This window comes from Tasmannia lanceolata, unplaced genomic scaffold, assembly GCF_043159265.1.
Source record: "Tasmannia lanceolata isolate RefF3 unplaced genomic scaffold, GAP_Taslan_0.1 ptg000012l, whole genome shotgun sequence".
Lineage (NCBI taxonomy): Eukaryota > Viridiplantae > Streptophyta > Magnoliopsida > Canellales > Winteraceae > Tasmannia > Tasmannia lanceolata.
The window spans coordinates 32,198,790-32,217,653 of record NW_027518689.1 but is presented as its reverse complement, the minus strand read 5'-3'; the positions used below and the strand labels follow the sequence as shown (position 1 = coordinate 32,217,653).

General features: G+C 39.7%; 3 protein-coding genes across 5 annotated transcripts; 2 read left to right on the top strand and 1 right to left on the bottom strand.

Annotated features, from left to right (window-relative positions):
* Nucleotides 1-2,210: 2,210 nt before the first annotated feature.
* Nucleotides 2,211-6,411, bottom strand: LOC143887862 (zinc finger BED domain-containing protein RICESLEEPER 2-like). Of its 3 annotated transcripts, none has more exons than XM_077392086.1 (5): nucleotides 6,044-6,411; nucleotides 5,045-5,108; nucleotides 3,284-4,924; nucleotides 2,878-3,196; nucleotides 2,211-2,791 (listed from the first exon to the last, which is right to left on the bottom strand). In XM_077392086.1, the coding sequence occupies exons 3-5, from the start codon at nucleotides 3,863-3,865 to the stop codon at nucleotides 2,691-2,693; spliced, it is 1,002 nt and encodes a 333-aa protein (XP_077248201.1). In that variant the 5' UTR covers nucleotides 3,866-4,924; nucleotides 5,045-5,108; nucleotides 6,044-6,411; the 3' UTR covers nucleotides 2,211-2,690. The 3 variants fall into 3 exon arrangements, 2 of the variants coding, with proteins under 2 accessions (XP_077248201.1, XP_077248202.1); XM_077392087.1 differs by having other exon boundaries at nucleotides 5,045-5,105; XR_013254405.1 differs by lacking the exon at nucleotides 3,284-4,924 and having other exon boundaries at nucleotides 6,044-6,371.
* A 90-nt stretch (nucleotides 6,412-6,501) lies between these two features.
* On the top strand, nucleotides 6,502-9,033 carry LOC143887861 (cytochrome P450 89A2-like). The gene is made up of 2 exons (XM_077392085.1): nucleotides 6,502-7,566; nucleotides 8,275-9,033. The coding sequence occupies exons 1-2, from the start codon at nucleotides 6,580-6,582 to the stop codon at nucleotides 8,818-8,820; spliced, it is 1,533 nt and encodes a 510-aa protein (XP_077248200.1). The 5' UTR covers nucleotides 6,502-6,579; the 3' UTR covers nucleotides 8,821-9,033.
* Nucleotides 9,034-10,374: 1,341 nt separating this feature from the next.
* LOC143887859 (cytochrome P450 89A2-like) lies at nucleotides 10,375-12,665 on the top strand. The gene is made up of 2 exons (XM_077392084.1): nucleotides 10,375-11,454; nucleotides 11,989-12,665. Exons 1-2 carry the CDS (start codon nucleotides 10,468-10,470, stop codon nucleotides 12,532-12,534), a joined length of 1,533 nt encoding a protein of 510 aa, XP_077248199.1. The 5' UTR covers nucleotides 10,375-10,467; the 3' UTR covers nucleotides 12,535-12,665.
* The last annotated feature ends 6,199 nt before the right edge of the window (nucleotides 12,666-18,864 follow it).

The window sequence follows — 18,864 nt, the reverse complement described above, 5'->3', positions numbered from 1 at the left end:
AATAGATAGCCATATTTTCAAGGACCGGAATTATTTTCATTGGCCACAGTACGGTGTTGGAAGAGTCGCTTTCCACTTCTAAACTCCCTTCCATATGGTTAAAAAAGACCTTTCAAAATGGTATCCCAATCTCTCAAGACTGAGACCCACACCTCTTCCAATGACGATGTTGCGAGGGCCTGTGAGGAGAATGAAAATTGACCATTTATAAATAATATAATATGAAAAAGAAAAAGAAAAAGATAAAAAGGGAAGTCCGAGACTTTACGAACTACAACAAAGAGAAATAGTATATTTCATCCTCTACATGTGGAAATGGAGAAATTATGTGATGCCAAGTCCCGTGAAGGTGGTACCTCAAAAGCACCACCCTTGATATTTGATCCAACAACAACTTCTTAGAAAGTGGGCAGCCGTTGGATCAAATATCAAAGGGTGGTGCCGATTTGACTTGACGGTCGGGCACCATATAAAAATTCGTGGAAATGAATTTTCATCCTAATGCCAAACGATTCATGATGTTTCATGAATGGGAGTTGCTAGCGTCCATCAAGGCATTTCACGGGTGGTCTGTTGCAGCTGACAGCAGCTGCCTCGTGAATGAAGACAAAATCTGCTGAAAAGTGAGCCTCTGAGGCTGCTGTCAGCTGCAACAAACCATCCGTGGAATGCATTCTGCGTTGGACGCTAGCAAATCCTGAATGAATCTATTTGATTTCATGGCAAGCTAAAAGAGAACATAAGTATTTCCCTAACAATCATGGTGGGCCCAAAAAAAAATCTAAAACATTATCCTTGGCCCCACCATGATTAGATGTGCAAATATCAAAATATGGCTGTACCGATAAAGGGCAGGTCCCATTCACGACTTCAATTCGGTGTAGACCTGGCAAACAGGTAACCCGTGCGGGTACGGGTACGACCCGTGCGGGTACTGACCCAACGGGTACGGGTAAAAAATACCCGCAATTCTGCGGGTAGCCATTTCATGTACCCGGACCCCACCCGGGCGGGTGCGGGTAAACCCGCGGGTAACCCGAAAAATTTTGTAAATTTAACAGAAACTAAGGTGTTGTTCTGTGTGCTTATGAACTGATGTCTACTGTCTAGCCATATCCGCTTCAAATTCAATCCCTTTACACCCATTTTCCCTTTTGAAGAAAATCCTTCCATTCATTAATAAGTCCATTTGTTGGGTCTATCAGATCTACACCATCCAGTGGTTGGCCATACAGTCACATCTGGTAACAAGAAATATGGATTTTATATGGTGTAAGCCCGATACATATAGTCCAGTATTAATCAAAAGGTACTGTACGGTCCATCCAAACCGTCCATTTGATGGGCCACAATGGAAATAGGGCTGTGCCCAACTTATAATATGCCGTTTCTCCATAGATCAGTATGGGAATGATTGTTTAGGCACAATCTATTTGTGGCCCATCAAATGGACAGTTTAGATCACCGTATGGTATGGGCTTACACTAAATAAAAACTCCTGCTTACACTTACACTGGTGGCTTAACAGAAACTAAGGTTATATTACAATAAATACTAATTGAACACAAGCAATTGTTGCATGAACAAAAGATGTAATTGATATATGCAGAGCATAAAAGCTAGTAGAAGAATACATTTCGTCCATCATTTCACCATAAAAGTGCCTGTGACAAATTAGACCAAAATCAGAAAATTTGTTTCCAATGAAGACAAGGTCCCGTTGTTCTAGTTTTCTAGATAACTTTGACAAACACCATAAAAGCTGAGAACTTCTCTTATTTCTCATTCCCTGTTGCCATTCTTCAAAGAGCTTCTGCAAAACATGCAAAATATTAAACTACTTCATCTCCTTCCAATTTTCAATTCATTGTTTTGTGTCACCCCCAAAAATCTTGGTGATGTAGACAACATATACAGTGGATGAGAAATCACGGCTGTGGATGGTCTAAGACTTTTGACCTGAGCAATGGCAGAGTACCACTTAGGAGAGTTAGGAGACATGCATATGGCACTGAAGTATTCAGTTACCGATTTTCTCACCAAGCCAATGCTCTAAAACTGATTCTCTTGCTATTGAGATGATCCCTTTTAATACCTAAAGCATGTGAATGGTGCATAAATTTACATTTAAGTCAAGCAACCCAAAAAGGTGGGGGTTTGGAAAGTAAATAAATAGAAATAACATCAGTAACTCAAGATAATATATAATACACATCAAAGAACACATTAATGAAAATGAAAATAGAATAGCATATGAAAATACCTTCAGTCTATTCCAAGTACAACGGGCATCCTGAAAATTCCACTACAACAGGCAACTTGAAAATTCAAAATTAATTGGCCAATCTAAAATAAGATGCATAAGTCTACTACAATAGGCAACCTGAAAATTCCACTACAACAGGCAACCTGAAAATTCAAAAGTGATTGGCCAATCTAAAATAAGATGCATAAGTCCACTACAACATCCAACAGGCAACCTGAAAATTCAAAATTGATTGGCCAATCTAAAATAAGATGCATGTGGGAGAGCTCTTATGTGGAATATCTCCAACACTACAATAGGCTTCAACACCACCAGATGCATGTGGAAGAGCTCTTATGCATAGGTCTACATCTTACAAACAAAACAAAGTTTATGCAACCGCACGATAACATCAAACAAAATGCAACCAAAGCGAAAGAAGTTGCTATATCCCTTCCATTCCATCGACAATTGAGGGGTCTCTTGTTTCCGAAGTGCCATCTTCGAAAAATTTCACCATTAGTTGATCATCACTCGGACCTTCACCTACATTTACAAATATAAATAATGAAGTAAATATTATTATAAAATGAATAAATGTTGTGTTGTTATAAATTAAATTTTACACTTACTTTGAACTTCATAGCCAAATAACCAATTTCGAGAGCAAATCAAAGCTTGTGCATTATCCGGACTAAGCGTGCTTCGATATTTTGTGAGGACTTTAGCTCCAATGCTAAAAGCCGACTCGGAAGCAACAGTGGTTATTGGTATGCTCATGATATCACGTGCCATCTTACATAGTATGGGATATCTACTACGATTGCTTCTCCAATACTCTAAAATATCCAAAACTTGATGTTCTTTGGGATCAAAGTCTGGCTCCTCCAAGTAAAGGTCTAATTCCGACTTCTTGCTGACATTTCGTCGTTTTCTATAATAGTCATATTCCTACATCATTGCAATTTTTATATCAAGTACAAAAAAAATTGAAACTTAAAAAAAAAAATGTAATGCGACAAGAATTATGTAACTTACACAAATATCATCGGTGAAGGAATGAGTGCCATTAGTCCCAACCGAAGTGGTATCTTTATCGTGCGTGGAATATTGATCAACATATTCTTGAAAAAGTGAAAATAACTTCCCTTTGAGAAATGACACTTTTCCCTCCGTCGTATGTGAATCGATCTTATTATAGCAAAATCTCACAAATTCAAACTTGTACCTAGGATCAAGAACAACCGCCATGGCTAGAACAATGCTATAAGAGTCCCAATATTTCTCAAACTTTGGGTACATATTTTGAGCCATATCACTAATAACTTCATCTTCACACATCATCTCCTCAAATAGACGCAACTGAATTCTCCACACACATATAAAGTACAAGTTTGCCGTTGGGTACTCGGAACCGGATACAAGATTAGTCATCTCCGCAAATGGTTTCAAGAATTTGGCAATTTTCACCCCTCTTTCCCACTCCTCTTCCGATGGACAATAAATATAACCCATTTCAACAAGATCATAATGGACGAATGCAGTACGAAATTTGATGGCGCATTCAAGCATGAAGAAAGTAGAGTTCCATCGAGTGGGAACATCCATGCGCAAACCCATTGAGGTCACAATACCAACTTGTGCACAACAATCTGCAAACTTCCTCAACCTACCCTCTGATCCTTTCACATATCTGATACTATCTCTAATCTTTTGTATCGCAACATTAGCAATTTTCAATCCATCTTGAACAATGAGGTTCAAGATATGTGCCGAACATCGCACGTGAAAAAACTCACCACCACATAACAAAGAATTTTGAATACGAAGTTGATTCTTTAATATGTCTTGTAGATTATCACAAGTAGAAGCATTATCTAATGTAAGAGAAAATACTTTTTTTTTCAATTCCCCATTCCTTCAAGAATTGAAAAATTTTCTCCGACAAAAGGAAACCAGTGTGTGGAGGAGGAATGTGATAAAAATTAAGAATTTTACTATGCAAACGCCAATCCTCATCAACAAAGTGTGCCGTAAGACAAATATACCCATCTTGTGTAATTGATGACCATACATCCGAAGTAAAGCAAATCCTCCCATCAACTTTACCCAAAGCAAGCTTAAGCTTTTCTTTTTCCCTCTTATATATTTTCAAACAATCAGCTTTCGCCGTGTTCCTAGAATATGGTTTGACATCTAAATTCAAATAACTATGAACATCTCTTGTACCTTCATGTTCAACCATTAAGAATGAGTAGTTATGCTTCATTATGGAAATAGCCATTTTCTCACGGTAAGTCTCTTGACAAATTTTTAACTTACGCAATTTCATCCCTTGATCAAATAGCATTTGGTCTACGTCCATGCTCATATGCTTGTATTTTGCACATTTAGTGAGATGTTTCCTCAAATTTGTGGTACCATGACTATTACTCCCTATGGCATAAGATACAACTTTGCACCACTTACATTTTGCCCTTTCTTTTCCAGAAGAATCCTTATATTTCTCATAATCATCCCAAATAGTTGCTTTTTTATTTGAAAGAGTTTCACTAGCCGGAGGATTTTCACTGTTAGACAAATTATTAAACAACAGATGGCTATCATCATCATCATTGGACAAATTGGCCACACCAACAGTGGGATTCTTGTTCACAGATTCCATTGAAATTGAATATCCTATTAGAAATTTATAAACAGAAATCACATATAGAAACCAATAATAAAAGTCCTCTTACACACACACAGTAATAATGTAAGAAATTGGAAAAAAAAAATGAAAGAACTAGGAAGCTATACCTGTCACTTCCGTTGCGACGAATAGAGAGGGACAGTGAGATAATAACTTTCTCACTACAGACTGCTGTTGAGAAAAAGTATTTGACACCAAGAAGTGTTATCAAAGTGAACAAGGAACAATGTAAAGAATGGTTGGTAGAAAAATAAATGAACAATAATCTTTAAAATATTCAACTGTATGATAGTTAATCAATGACCCGAACCTATCAGTAATCAGTGATAAGGGAGGGTTTTTTTATTCATATTGGTACCAATTCGGGCCACGCTTGAATTTTTGAAGAACGAATGAAATATTGTTTATAGAGAAAAATTGATTCCTAGCCCTATGCCCCTATTGCTCTGCTTATGCTGGGCAAGGATTTTTCGAGTTTTATTAGCAGAATTTTGGTTATGTATTTCGGTTGTTTTGATTTCGGTTTCGGTTGGGATTGAAACAAAAGCCGTCATTTTGTGTTGGTTTCGGTGAGAATTTAAAATCATGGTTACATAAACCTTAAACAACTTAGTAAAACTAATTATTTCTTGGGCATCTTAATCCCCCCTTCACCCTCGGTTATAAAAAAAATCGAATTGAATGAGTAAAACCATACTTCACGATGGCAGTCAAATAAGTGAAGGGACTATTCACAAAATTGATGGTTTATAATTGCAGGTTCATTTTCATGTCATCCTTCATGGATCACGGATTCCACATCTTTAATTTTAGGAGATACTATAACTTCAATTCTAAAATTTCTTGTACATAACAAAAATAAGGGTTTTGACTAGGGTTGCAGAATGCAACAACGGCATCACGTCATGGTTTAGATTAGGGTAAAATTACAGGACATTGAAAGCCTAATACCCAAAGTCCCGTAAAAATACAGACAAATTAGATTTAGGGTTTGTGACAGATTACAAAAAAACAGATAGGTAGAGGAGGAAATGAAGCCTTAAAGAAAGAGAAGGAGAGAGAGAGAGAGAGAGAGAGAGAGAGAGAGAGAGAGAGAGAGAGCTCACTTTTGCAAGAGACAACAGCAGATTAAGGGTGTGCTGCCGTGCTCGAAGCTCGATTCCTCGAACAAGGCCACAAGGGTTTGGTCTCTAAAAGGGCTTAAAACCTTTGCAAGAGACAACAGCAGCAGAGAGATGGAGTTTCAACGAGGGTTTGGTCTTTGGTGACTTGGTCTCTATTCTCTAAAAGGGCTTAAAAGTTAAAACCTAAAGTCTAATTTCAATTTTCATTTTTTGTTTTTTTTTTTATGCTACGGGCACCCGCGGGTTTACCCAGCCCGGCCCATTTTTGACGGGCCGGGTGGACCCGCGGGTCCACTTCAAACGGGTCACTAGTAAGAGACCCACACCCGCAAATTTGCGGGCGGGCCGGGTGGACCCGCGGGTGCGGGTCACTTTTTGCCAGGTCTAATTCGGTGGCGTCTCTCTTATGATGAAACGCCTATAAAGCTACACGTAGTTGGATAAAAACAAGAGAAACACATGACCCACTCCCTCTCTGCTACAATTATTTGTTCCTCTCCCAAACAAGCCTAGTAAACATGGAGATTTGGTTCCTCATCTTCCTCTCCCTCTCCTTCTCAATCCTCCTCAAATTCCTCATCCCAACCCTAACCCCCAAAAACAAAAAACTCCCACCTGGCCCACCCACAGTCCCCTTCTTAGGCAACCTTCTATGGCTCCGAACAACTCTCTTCGACATCGAACCAGTTCTCCGTCAACTCCGTAAAAAATACGGTCCCATCATAACACTCCACATCGGATCTCGTCCCTCCATCTTCATCTCCGACCGTTCCCTGGCCCACCAAACCCTAATCCAGCACGGCTCAACTTTCTCCGACCGCCCACCGGCAAATGCCGTCGGCCGCCTCATCTCCACCAATCAACACAACATCAGTTCCTCCCACTACGGTCCTCTCTGGCGCCTCCTCCGCCGGAACCTTATCTCCGAAATTCTCAACCCTAATCGCGTTAGATCTTATTCCACTGGCCGGGAATGGGTACTCGGACTGTTAATCCAAAAGTTCAGATCCGAATCGGAATCCGAATCAGGTGATGGAACGATCTCTGTTCTTGAGGGTTTCCAATACGGGATGTTCTGTTTGCTGTTATTGATGTGTTTTGGCCAGAAACTTGATGAGGATTTGGTTAGAAAAATCGAAGCCGCGCAACAGAGATTGCTGTTGGGTTTTTCTAGATTCAATGTGTTGGTGTTATTTCCCAAGTTGGGGAAATTCTTATTCCGGAAGAGGTGGAATGAGCTAGTGGAAATTCGTCGGAATCAAGAAGAACAACTTGTTCCTCTGATAAGAGCGCGTAGAGAAAATCAAAAGAAACAAAAGCTAGACGATGACAGTGAGGGTGACTTTTTCTGCTTCTCGTATGTTGATTCTCTTCTGGATCTGGAGCTCCCGGAAGATGGGGGAAGGAAGCTTAAGGAAGAAGAGATTGTAACCCTCTGTTCGGAGTTTCTAAATGGGGGGACTGATACAACTTCAACAGGGTTGCAGTGGATTATGGCCAATCTGGTAATTTGAAACCACTAATTATTCCAAAAGCTAAAGCTATTAGAGTTTTGTTATTTAATCATATAGGCTAAAAATCAGGAAAAAGTTTATCCTATTTTGAGTATTTTTACTGATTTTAGCCACACTAGTTTCCTGATTTTGTTTCCTATTTTTAGCCTACCCCTCTCTCACTTGGAGGAATAAATAAATAAAAAAAATCATAGTAGCCAAACGTGCCCACGCTAACCAGATTTTTTTTTTTTCATTATAAAGTATAAACCAGTGTCTCAGTGAGAGAGGAGTAAGGCGAGAGGAGTAAGGCTGGTGAAGTGGCTAAAATCAGGAAACAAAAAACACTACTCAAATAGGTTCAGCTTTTTCCTAATCCTGCCCATGTCTAGTCTCTCTCTTAAAAATTCCTGGCTATGAGTCTATGACATGGCCTTATATTTAAACACTCCTTTCCTTTTGGGTTGGCCATACACTTGTTGGATTTTTAATATCAAGGAGTTACTGGGTTTTGAACCCAGTACCTGCTCTGAGACAGTAGCTCCGATAGCTCACATACAATGTGAAACAACCAATTACTCCAAATGCTTAAAGCTTAAGTTGTTTAGGATTTAGATTTTTTGGTCCGATAATCAGTTTGGGGCCTCACCATCGGTTGTCACAATCTGAAACGAACATGGCCTAAGAGTTTGTGTTATTTAATCATTTATATTTCAACAGGTGAAGAACCAGGAGATACAAGCCAAGCTGTTTGAAGAAATAAAAGGGGTTGTGAAGGAAGAAGACACAATTAAAGAAGAGGATTTGTTAAAGATGAAGTATTTGAAGGCTGTGGTCTTGGAGGGGCTCCGGCGGCATCCGCCAGGGCACTTCGTGCTGCCACATGCCGTGTCTGAGGAGACAGCTATAAATGGGTATGTTATACCCAAAAAAGCAACTGTTAATTTCACAGTGGCGGAGATGGGGTGGGATGGGGAGGTGTGGAAGGATCCAATGGAGTTTAAGCCCGAGAGGTTTTTGGAAGGGGAAGAGGTGGATATTACTGGGAGTAGGGAGATAAAAATGATGCCTTTTGGTGCTGGGAGGAGGATTTGTCCTGGGATGGGTCTTGCTATGCTTCATCTTGAATACTTTGTGGCGAATATGGTGAGGGAGTTCGAGTGGAAGAAGGTTGAAGGAGTAGAGGTTGATTTGACTGAGAAGCCGGCGTTTACGATCGTGATGAAGAATCCCCTGAGAGCGGCTATTGTTCCGAGGAGAAAGTAGAAAAGGAGTGGAAATATTGTTTCTTCATCTTTGTATAATTAGTTGAAGAATGTGACGTTTCTTTATGGGGATTGAATAAACTGTTGAAGAATATGATGTTTGAAATAAAATTTTGGAATTGCTAGAGCCACTCCTTGTCTGTAACTATCTATAAAACTTGTGGGACCCAAGGTTTGCTTATCACCTTATAAAAATGAAGTTTCTTTTAATTTCCATTTGGATTCGGAGAATATTTTGGTTTGGATTTCTCACATTTGTAGCCTTTTTTGCATTGTGAATTGGATCCTGTTCAAATTCTTGGATTTCCAATTCAGCGACTGACAGTGAAAAAAATCAGATTGCCCGTTTGGAATTTAGTTTTGAATGCAAAATGAACAGATCCGCTCATCCGCCTGCTGAGGTTGAGGGAGACAAAGAGGGAAGAGGTACATTCTAGTGGAAGCCCATTTTGGAGTACAGGGGAGAGCTGAATCTGCTCCTGGAGAGAGGTGAGAAGTATGATAAGATCGAAGAGGTGCTCCGAGAAAGAGATGAGAAGCACGATAAGGCCTTTTCCATGGCGGAAGCCCATGCTGCCTTTGATGCCGAGCTTGCAGGGGTGCGAGGCGGCGGTGGAGAAGCATATGCAGTCTCAAGCCTAGACTGAAATGCAGATGGCTGAGACTGACACCTCTTCCAACGACGATCTTGCGGTAGCCTAGGGGTGGTTATTCGGTTATAACCGAACAGAAATAATTTCGGTTATCAAATTTTGGTAACCGAAACCGAACCGATAAAAATTTTGATTATTTCGGTTAACCGAATAGTGTGAGAAAAAGAGGGAAAAAAACAAAATCTAGGTTTCGATCGAAGGGCTAGGATCATCCAATCGAAATGATTTTTTGAGCACACCCTAATTAAGTTGTGATCAATCAAATCGACGGTTTTGATCATCCTATGGAGTGCCCATATAACACCTTTTTAAAAAAATAATAATGGTTTTTATCAAAATTTTGGTTATGTCGGTTAACCGAATTTTTTTTTGAGATAACCAAAACCGAAAAGGAAACAAACCGAACTGAACCGACCGAACCAATTCAGCTCGGCTCGGTTATTCGGTTATAACCTAATAATGAACACCCCTACGAGAGCCTGTGTGGAGAATGTAAACTGACCATTTATAAATAATATAATATGAAAAAAGAAAAGGAAAGAAGAAAAAGCGGAAAGGCTTGGACTTTTCGATCTAGAACAAAGAAAATTAGTTTATTTTGGCCATGTAGAGGATGAAAATTAGTATTGGTACTCTCCAATTGACCTTGTGGAAATGAATTTTCATCCTACTGCGAAACGATTCGTGATGTTTCATGAATTAATTTGATTTCATTGCAAGCCAAAAGAGAACATAAGTTTTTCCCTAACAATGGGCCAAAAAAGAAATCTAAAGCCTTATCCTTGGCCCCACCATGATTAGATGTGCAAATATCAAAATATGGTTGTGCTGATCAATCTTAGGGTCCCATTCACGAATTCAATTCGGTGGCGTCTCTATATCAATAAAACGCCTATAAAGCTACACGTAGTTGGATTAAAAAAAGAGAAACACATGATCCAATCCTTAATCTCTGTTACAACTTTTGGTTCCTCTCCCAAACAAGCATAGTAAACATGGAGATTTGGTTCCTCATCATCCTCTCCCTCTCTTTCTCAATCCTCCTCAAATTCCTCATCCCAACCCTAACCCCAAAAAACAAAAAACTCCCACCTGGCCCACCCACACTCCCCTTCTTAGGCAACTTTCTATGGCTCCGCACAACTCTCTTCAACATAGAACCAGTTCTCCGTCAACTCCGTCAAAAATACGGTCCCATCATAACCCTCCACATCGGATCTCGTCCCTCCATTTTCATCTCCGACCGTTCCCTGGCCCACCAAATCCTAGTCCAACACGGCTCAACTTTCTCCGACCGCCCTCCGGCTAGTTCCGTCGGCCGCCTCATCTCTACTAATCAACACGACATCAGTTCCTCCCACTACGGCCCTCTCTGGCGCCTCCTCCGCCGGAACCTTATCTCCGAAATTCTCAACCCTAATCGCGTTAAATCTTATTCTACTGGCAGGGAATGGGTTCTCGGACTGTTAATCCAAAAGTTCAGAACCGAATCGGAATCCGAATCAGGTGATGGAACGATTTCTGCTCTTGAGGGTTTCCAATACGTGATGTTCTGTTTGCTCTTATTGATGTGTTTTGGCCAGAAACTTGATGAGGATTTGGTTATAAAAATCGAAAAGGCACAACAGAGTTTGTTGTTGGGTTTTTCTAGATTCAATGTGTTGGTGTTGTTTCCTAAGTTCGGGAAATTCTTATTCCGGAAGAGGTGGAATGAGCTAGTGGAAATTCGTCGGAATCAGGAAGAACAACTTGTTCCTCTGATAAGAGCGCGTAGAGAAAATCAAAAGAAACAAAAGCTGGACGATGACAGTGAGGGTGACTTTTTCTGCTTCTCGTATGTTGATTCTCTTTTGGATTTGGAGCTACCGGAAGATGGGGGAAGGAAACTTACGGAAGAAGAGATTGTATCCCTCTGTTCGGAGTTTCTAAATGGGGGGACTGATACTACTTCAACAGCGTTGCAGTGGATTATGGCCAATCTGGTAATTTGAAACCACTAATTATTCCAAAAGCTTAAGCTATTAGAGTTTTGTTATTTAATCATTTAGGCTAAAAATCAGAAAAAAGTTTATCCTATTTTTGAGTAAGTTTATCCGAGTGGTGAGAGAGGTGTAAGGCTGGTTAAGTGGCTAAAAATCAGGAAACAAAAAACACAACTTAAATGGGATCAGCTTTTTCCTAATCCTGCCCATGTCTAATCTCTCTCTTAAAAAATTCTTGGCTATGACATGGCCTTATATTTAAACACTCATTTCCTTTTGGGTTGGCCGTACAGTTGGATTTTTAATATCAAGGAGTTATTGGGTTTTGAACCCAGTACCTGCTCTGAGACCGTAGCTCTGATAGCTCACATACAATGTGAAACAACCAATTACTCCAAATGCTTAAAGCTTAAGTTGTTTATGATTTAGATTTTTTGGTCCGATAATCAGTTTGGGGCCTCACCATCGGTTGTCACAATCTGAAACGAACATGGCCTAAGAGTTTGTGTTATTTAATCATTTATATTTCAACAGGTGAAGAACCAGGAGATACAAGCCAAGCTGTTTGAAGAAATAAAAACGGTTGTGAAGGAAGAAGACACAATTAAAGAAGAGGATTTGTTAAAGATGAAGTATTTGAAGGCTGTGGTCTTGGAGGGGCTCCGGCGGCATCCGCCAGGGCACTTCGTGCTGCCACATGCCGTGTCTGAGGAGACAGCTATAAATGGGTATGTTATACCCAAAAAAGCAATTGTTAATTTCACAGTGGCGGAGATGGGGTGGGATGGGGAGGTGTGGAAGGATCCAATGGAGTTTAAGCCCGAGAGGTTTTTGGAAGGGGAAGAGGTGGATATTACTGGGAGTAGGGAGATAAAAATGATGCCTTTTGGAGCTGGGAGGAGGATTTGCCCAGGGATGGGTCTTGCAATGCTTCATCTTGAATACTTTGTGGCAAATTTGGTGAGGGAGTTCGAGTGGAAGAAGCCTGAAGGAGTAGAGGTTGATTTGACTGAGAAGCCGGCGTTTACGATCGTGATGAAGAATCCCTTGAGAGCGGCCATTGTTCCGAGGAGAAAGTAGAAAAGGAGTGGAAATATTATTTCTGCATATTTGTATAATTAGTTGAAGAATGTGATGCTTCTTTATGGGGATTGTAAAAAACTGTTGAAGAATATGATGTTTGAAATAAAATTTGGGAATAGTTATAGCCACTCTTTGTCTGGAACTATCTATAAAACTTGTGTGACGCAAGGTTGCTTAACACCTTAAAATAGTGAAGTTTATTTTAATCTCTAAATACCTTAAAATAAAGAGAAAACGGTTCCTACACATATGTGTAGCTTAAAATACAATGGGGGCCCACATTGTTTGGGTGATCCAAGCCATCCATTTTAAAGGCCCTCACATAGAAAGGGTGTCTACAAAAAATCAGATCCATAGGATCATCTCAACCCTACGATTTGTGGAGGTAAAATGGATGTCTTTAAACCTTCACAAAATTAGTCCATTTTTTGCCTCCACAGTTCGAATGGTTAGGATGTTCCTATGGATCTGATTTTTTGTTGACACCCTATCTATGTGAGGGCCTTAAAAATGAATGGTTTGGATCACCCAAATAATGTGGTCCCCACTGTATTTTAAGCTAGTGTGTAGATAACTTATCTACAAATATGTGTAGGAACTGTTTTCTCTAATATAAATAGGGAAATGTTATCAGCACTACTGTATTCTGATGAGGGCACTCCTCACTTTATTAAAAGTACGGTATATCCCGTAGCATTGGATGATCCAAACCGTCCATTAGATGGGCCACAGCCTAAATAGGTTGTGCCCCAAAAATCATTTCCATAGGTTCATCTTAAACCTCCGATCTATAGAGGGTTAGGATCAACCTTCTAACATTCAGATCAGAGGGGTGGGATGAACCTATGGAAATGATTTTTGGGGCACAACTTAGTTAGGCTGTGGCCCATCTAATGGGCGGTTTGGATCATCCTATGGTGCAGGCCATACCGTACTTTTAATAAAGTGAGGAGTGCCCTCATCAAAATACAGTAGTGCCGATAACATCTCCCTATAAATATATTTGCACCGTCAATTATCGCCAAAGAACCAATTACTTCAAAAGATTAAGCTGTCGGATTTGGCCATTACATGTGAATTTTTAATATCAAGGAGTTTTGAACCCAGGACCTTTTGCTTAACTGTGTTGGAGATGGCATTGTTTAATCTTTTATTCTTAACAATTATCTTATACATGTGAATTTCTCTATGACTATTTTCTAACTTATATCTGTATTCTGCAGTTGTTTTTATAGCTATTAAATACCTTTCATTTTTAAGCTCTAAAAGTATCAATGGATATCAAATTGAAAGGAAAGTTTGGGCTATACTAATGCACAAAAAGTCACAAACCCCTATGTTTATTAAAACCTTATAAATATAAATATCTCTCTATGAATTAGATTATTTATGTAACAAGAACTTTAAAATTTTAAATTTCTCTATAGGTATTGGACACTTACCTCTAAGGGAATTTTAATATCTATATATAATTTGAAATATAGAGAAAGACGGATTTCACAACACCGGAAAATCCTCTTCTCAAATAGTGAAACCAAACTTTACACTAGCCCAAGAACAATAACCAAAAGAGAAGAAGAACAATCACCATAAGATGTAATCCAATATATATGATGGAAGAATACAATACAAGACAAGAACAAAAAAGAAGAAGAAAGCTTCAAAACCAAGCTTGCACACAAGAGAGTTTCAATGGAGCTTCAATGGAGGTCTAGGTAGTGGAGAATCTCTACAAAAGTGAAGTTAATAGGAATAGGCTTGGTCAAGGAATAGTAAAGAGAAGTAATAGCTATGGTAGGAGATAGTGGGTATGGGAAAGTGGGGACTTTAATGCTAGGATAGTGGATTTAGAGTTTCAAGTAGGGTTTGAATTTGAAATAGGAAGTAGTGGGAAAAGTTGTAGCAAACATGTGTGGCTCACACATGTGCAAGCTAGACCAACAAAAGACCACAATGCCCATGGACACAAATTACATATTTGTCCTCACTACATCTCTCAAAATAAAAATAAAATAAAACAACCCAAAAAATACACTTTAAAAATTAACACTCCCCTTAAAGTTATTTTTTGGAAACTACTCCAAGCTTACCCCGAAGTAGCTCAAATGGTCATTTGGAAAGTGACTTGGTAAAGATGTCGGCAATGTTCTCTTTGCTCCTCACTTCCGCTACACCAATTTTACCATCTAACACCTTTTCACGAATGAAATGATGCTCAATCTCAATATGCTCTGTTCTTGCATGACAAACCGGATTTGTGGCAAGTTTGAGTGCAGTTTGGTTGTCACCAAGAATAGTCGTCGCCTTGTGAATAGGTAAATGAACATCTTCAATCAACAGCTGCAACCAAACACATTCTTGAGAGGCAAGAGCAGCGGCCTTATATTCCGCTTCCGTTGTTGAAACCGAGTCTTGTTTCTTACTACACCAAGAAACACCTGCCGATCCACACAAAAACACATAACCAGAAGTAGATTTTCGATCATCCAAGTCCCCTCTATAGTCGGCATCGGTAAATCCATTTAACACAAAATCAACCCCTCTCTTGTAAAGCAACCCAAAGTCAAGGGTAGAATTCACATACTTCAAAATTCTCTTTGCCGCTTCCAAGTGTGGTTTCCGTGGCGCTTGCATATAGTGACTAACAAGCCCAACGTAAAAAGAAAAATCGGGTCTTGTGATAGTCAAGTAGATGAGACTGCCCACAAGAGCACGATATGGCCGCGCATCCGGAAGAAGCTCGCCTTCTCCCCACCTTATCTTTATGTTGGGATCAAGAGGAGTAGAGGATCTTTTACTTCCACTTATCCCAAATCTTCCAAGTAATTTCTCCACATAACCTTTTTGAGAAACTAGCACTCCATCCTTCAAAGTTTCCACCTCCAAACCAAGGAAGTGACTTAGCTCTCCCAAGTCATTCATTTCAAAACGAATAGATAGCTCTTCCCAGCTTTGCAACCTCAACATCATTGTAGCCGGTAACTATCATGTCGTCAACGTAAAGAAGCACAATGACAAGCAAGCCTTTGTCTTTCTTCGGAGCTAGAAGCAAAATAACCACAAAATTGCAAGTATTCGGCAATCTTACCATACCATGCTGTTGGAGCTTGCTTCAACGCATAAAGAGCTTTCTTGAGCTTGCAAACATGAGTCGGATGATGACTTGAATTATAACCCGGCAGTTGCTCCATGTAGATGTCTTTGTCAATCTCACCATACAAAAATGCATTTTTCATATCAAGTTGAAACAATTTCCAACCTTGACAAGCGGCCAATGAAATTACAACTCGAACGGAAGTCATCTTGGCAACAGGACTAAAGGTCTCCTCATAATCCTCTCCATACTTTTGAGAGAACCCTCTAGCCACCAACCTTGCTTTGAACCTATCCACACTCCCATCCGCTTTCCGCTTCAATTTGTACACCCATTACATGTAACCGGGTTCACACCATTAGGCTTAGGAACAAGATCCCTAGTCTCATTTTTCACAAGTGCATTCATCTCTTCATCCATGGCATCCTTCCATTCTCTCACCCCTTTTGCTTCATCAAAGCAAGAAGGCTCATTGTCATCAAACGGACCGAAAAGGAAACAAGAATAAGTGCTCACCATGTTTTCATCCCGATATCGTGCCGGCTTGACAATCTTTTTTTTTTATCTTCTAAGATGTGATGCACTACACTCATCTTCATTAGTTTCTTCATTTTGCTCATCTTCTTGAACATGACGTGCAACATCACTCCTCCTATCACCTTGCTCCTCCATTGGCAAAGAAGAAGAAGACCCAAATTCCATTGGAGCATTTGGTGTCAAAGGCAAGTTCATTGTTGCTTGAGGCTCAACCTCAACAAGGATGTGCTTACCTACACCCACGCCATTAGTGGAACCACCATCCAAACCATAATAGGATGAGACTTCATCAAACACAACATCTCTTGAAACAATGGACTTGTGAGTTGCAGGATCCATGCACTTCCAACCTTTCTTCCTTTCATCATACCCAATGAAAATACACTTATTCGCCTTAGCATCCAACTTGGTTCTCTTTTCATCCGGCACATCCACATAGCAAATTGATCCAAAAACCTTGAAATGCTTGACACTAGGCTTCACCCCAAACATCAACTCATAAGGAGACTTCATATTAATCGGACTAAGAGGCACCTGATTAATCACATAAGTTGCACAAGACATACCTTTCGCCCATAAGGCCTTGGGTAAATTCTTTGCATACAACCAACTTTTACAAGTTTCCACAAGATGCCTATTCTTCCTCTCCGCAACTCTGTTTTGTTGAGGCGTATAGGCACAAGTAAAATTCCTTTGGATACCATTCTCACGACAAAATGTGAAAAATTCATCGGAAGTAAACTCCCCACCATTATCAGTTCTCAACCACTTGATCTTGTGAAGTACCCCTTCAACGGTCTTCTTGAACCTAACAAACTTAGGCAATGCATCGGATTTCTCCCTTATAAAATATTCCCAAGTGAATCTAGTAAAACCATCAACAAATAATAACATATAGCGGAAGCCGAAAAATGAAGGTGTCCTACAAGGTCCCATTACATCACTATGGATAAGCTCCAATGGGGCCTTGCACCTTGAAATAGACTTATCAAATGGAAGACGATGTGCCTTACCATATTGACAACCCTCATACACTTTTTCACCACTAAAAGAATTCAAATTTAGTAACCCATTCACTAGATTCTTAATCACCATGACTTTCAATTTATCCATGCTAATATGACTCAATCTAGCATGCTAAATTGAAGCGCCATCATTTGTACTCATTTTATCAACATATAAGGTTGAAGCCGATAAAACAAACAAATCTTTAACTCTCTTACTGGTATAGACAACATCCGTCTTCAAGCTTGAAATATTCCGAAGAAATTTCACTTCCTTAGGCCCAAACAAAACATAATTTCCTGCATCAACCGCATTTGCGACCGAGAAAAGATTCTTCTTCATACCGGGAACGTGAAACACACTCTTAAGTGTAATAGGCTCCTCATTCGCTCCACCAATGGTGATGACCCCTTCTTTTTCTACAGGATGTATGGTGTTGTCCGCCGTGATGATAGCATCATTGCCTTCATATTTTCTGAACTTTGAGAACTTAGATTCGTTGCCGGTAAGATGATGCCCACAACCAGAATCGACAATACAATCATCTTCAAAATTGATGGATGCCAAAGCACTCACCGTAGTAGTTTCCGCCACGAAACATCTACCCCAATCTTCTTCATGTTTTGGATCATCAACTTTTTCTGCTACATTGCCACCCTTCAATTTCACACGACAATTCTTTTGTATATGCTCAAGTTTACCACATCGGTAACACTTGATACCCTTTCGATTTCCATTACTCATAACGGATGATCCTCCTTCATCTTCACCTTTACTTGGAACATTTTTCTTCTCTTTATATTTGTTGAAAGGCTTCTTGTTACTTGAAAACAACGCTTCTCCTTCACTCCCGGATATTGAACAACCTGCCATTTGTCTAGCTAAAGACTCTTGTGAAGCAAGAAGATTTTCAAACTCCACCAAAGAGGTTTGCCGATCTCACCCTTGAATCGACGTAACATATGGAATGTACTCTCTTTTCAACCAACGAATAATATGCCGCTTCATTTGTGTCTCCGAAATAGGCTCTTCCAGATCCAATAGAGAAATCTCCGAACAAAGAGTCTTAATCTTCAAAAAGAATTGAGAAATAGAGAGACTACCTTGTGTAGTATTCGCCAACTCATTCTCCAACATTTATAGACGAGCCATATTCTTCTTGTTAAGCAATCCATCAAGGCTAGTCCAAATCTCACTCGCCGATTTACACCAAATGATGTGCTCAAACAAGTCATGTGAAATAGACATCTTCAAAAGAAATTCGGCCTTGGCATTCTTCATCCTCCACGCCTTTAATACATCGGCATTTTCTTGTGTATCTTCCAGAGCTATAACGGCATTTCCACAAAAAAAACCTCCTATAAATCTTCTCTCACAAGATAAGACTCCATACATGTTCTCCATATTTTGTAATTTGATTGATTTAGTAACTCAATGCCGAGTTCACTAGCCCTTCCACTCATATCCATCTTCAAAGTACCGATTGAACTTCTTTACCAAGAAAATCTAGACAAGCACCTACTACCACCCTTTTGGCTTTGACACCATATAGAGAAAGACGGAATTCACAACACCGGAAAATCCTCTTCTCAAATAGTGAAACCAAAGTTTACACTAGCCCAAGAACAATAATTAAAAGAGAAGAAGAACAATCATCACAAGATGTAATCCAATATATATGATGGAAGAAC

Bases quoted from the DNA above. Each gene is read 5' to 3' on its own strand.
- LOC143887862 (XM_077392086.1), bottom strand. From the start codon at position 3,865: ATGGGTTTGCGCATGGATGTTCCCACTCGATGGAACTCTACTTTCTTC. The intron at 3,197-3,283 runs GTAAGTTACATA...GCAATGATGTAG, and splicing joins CCTTCACCGATGATATTTGT to GAATATGACTATTATAGAAA. The intron at 2,792-2,877 runs GTAAGTGTAAAA...TTGTAAATGTAG, and splicing joins ATTTGGCTATGAAGTTCAAA to GTGAAGGTCCGAGTGATGAT.
- LOC143887861 (XM_077392085.1), top strand. From the start codon at position 6,580: ATGGAGATTTGGTTCCTCATCTTCCTCTCCCTCTCCTTCTCAATCCTC. The intron at 7,567-8,274 runs GTAATTTGAAAC...ATATTTCAACAG, and splicing joins AGTGGATTATGGCCAATCTG to GTGAAGAACCAGGAGATACA.
- LOC143887859 (XM_077392084.1), top strand. From the start codon at position 10,468: ATGGAGATTTGGTTCCTCATCATCCTCTCCCTCTCTTTCTCAATCCTC. The intron at 11,455-11,988 runs GTAATTTGAAAC...ATATTTCAACAG, and splicing joins AGTGGATTATGGCCAATCTG to GTGAAGAACCAGGAGATACA.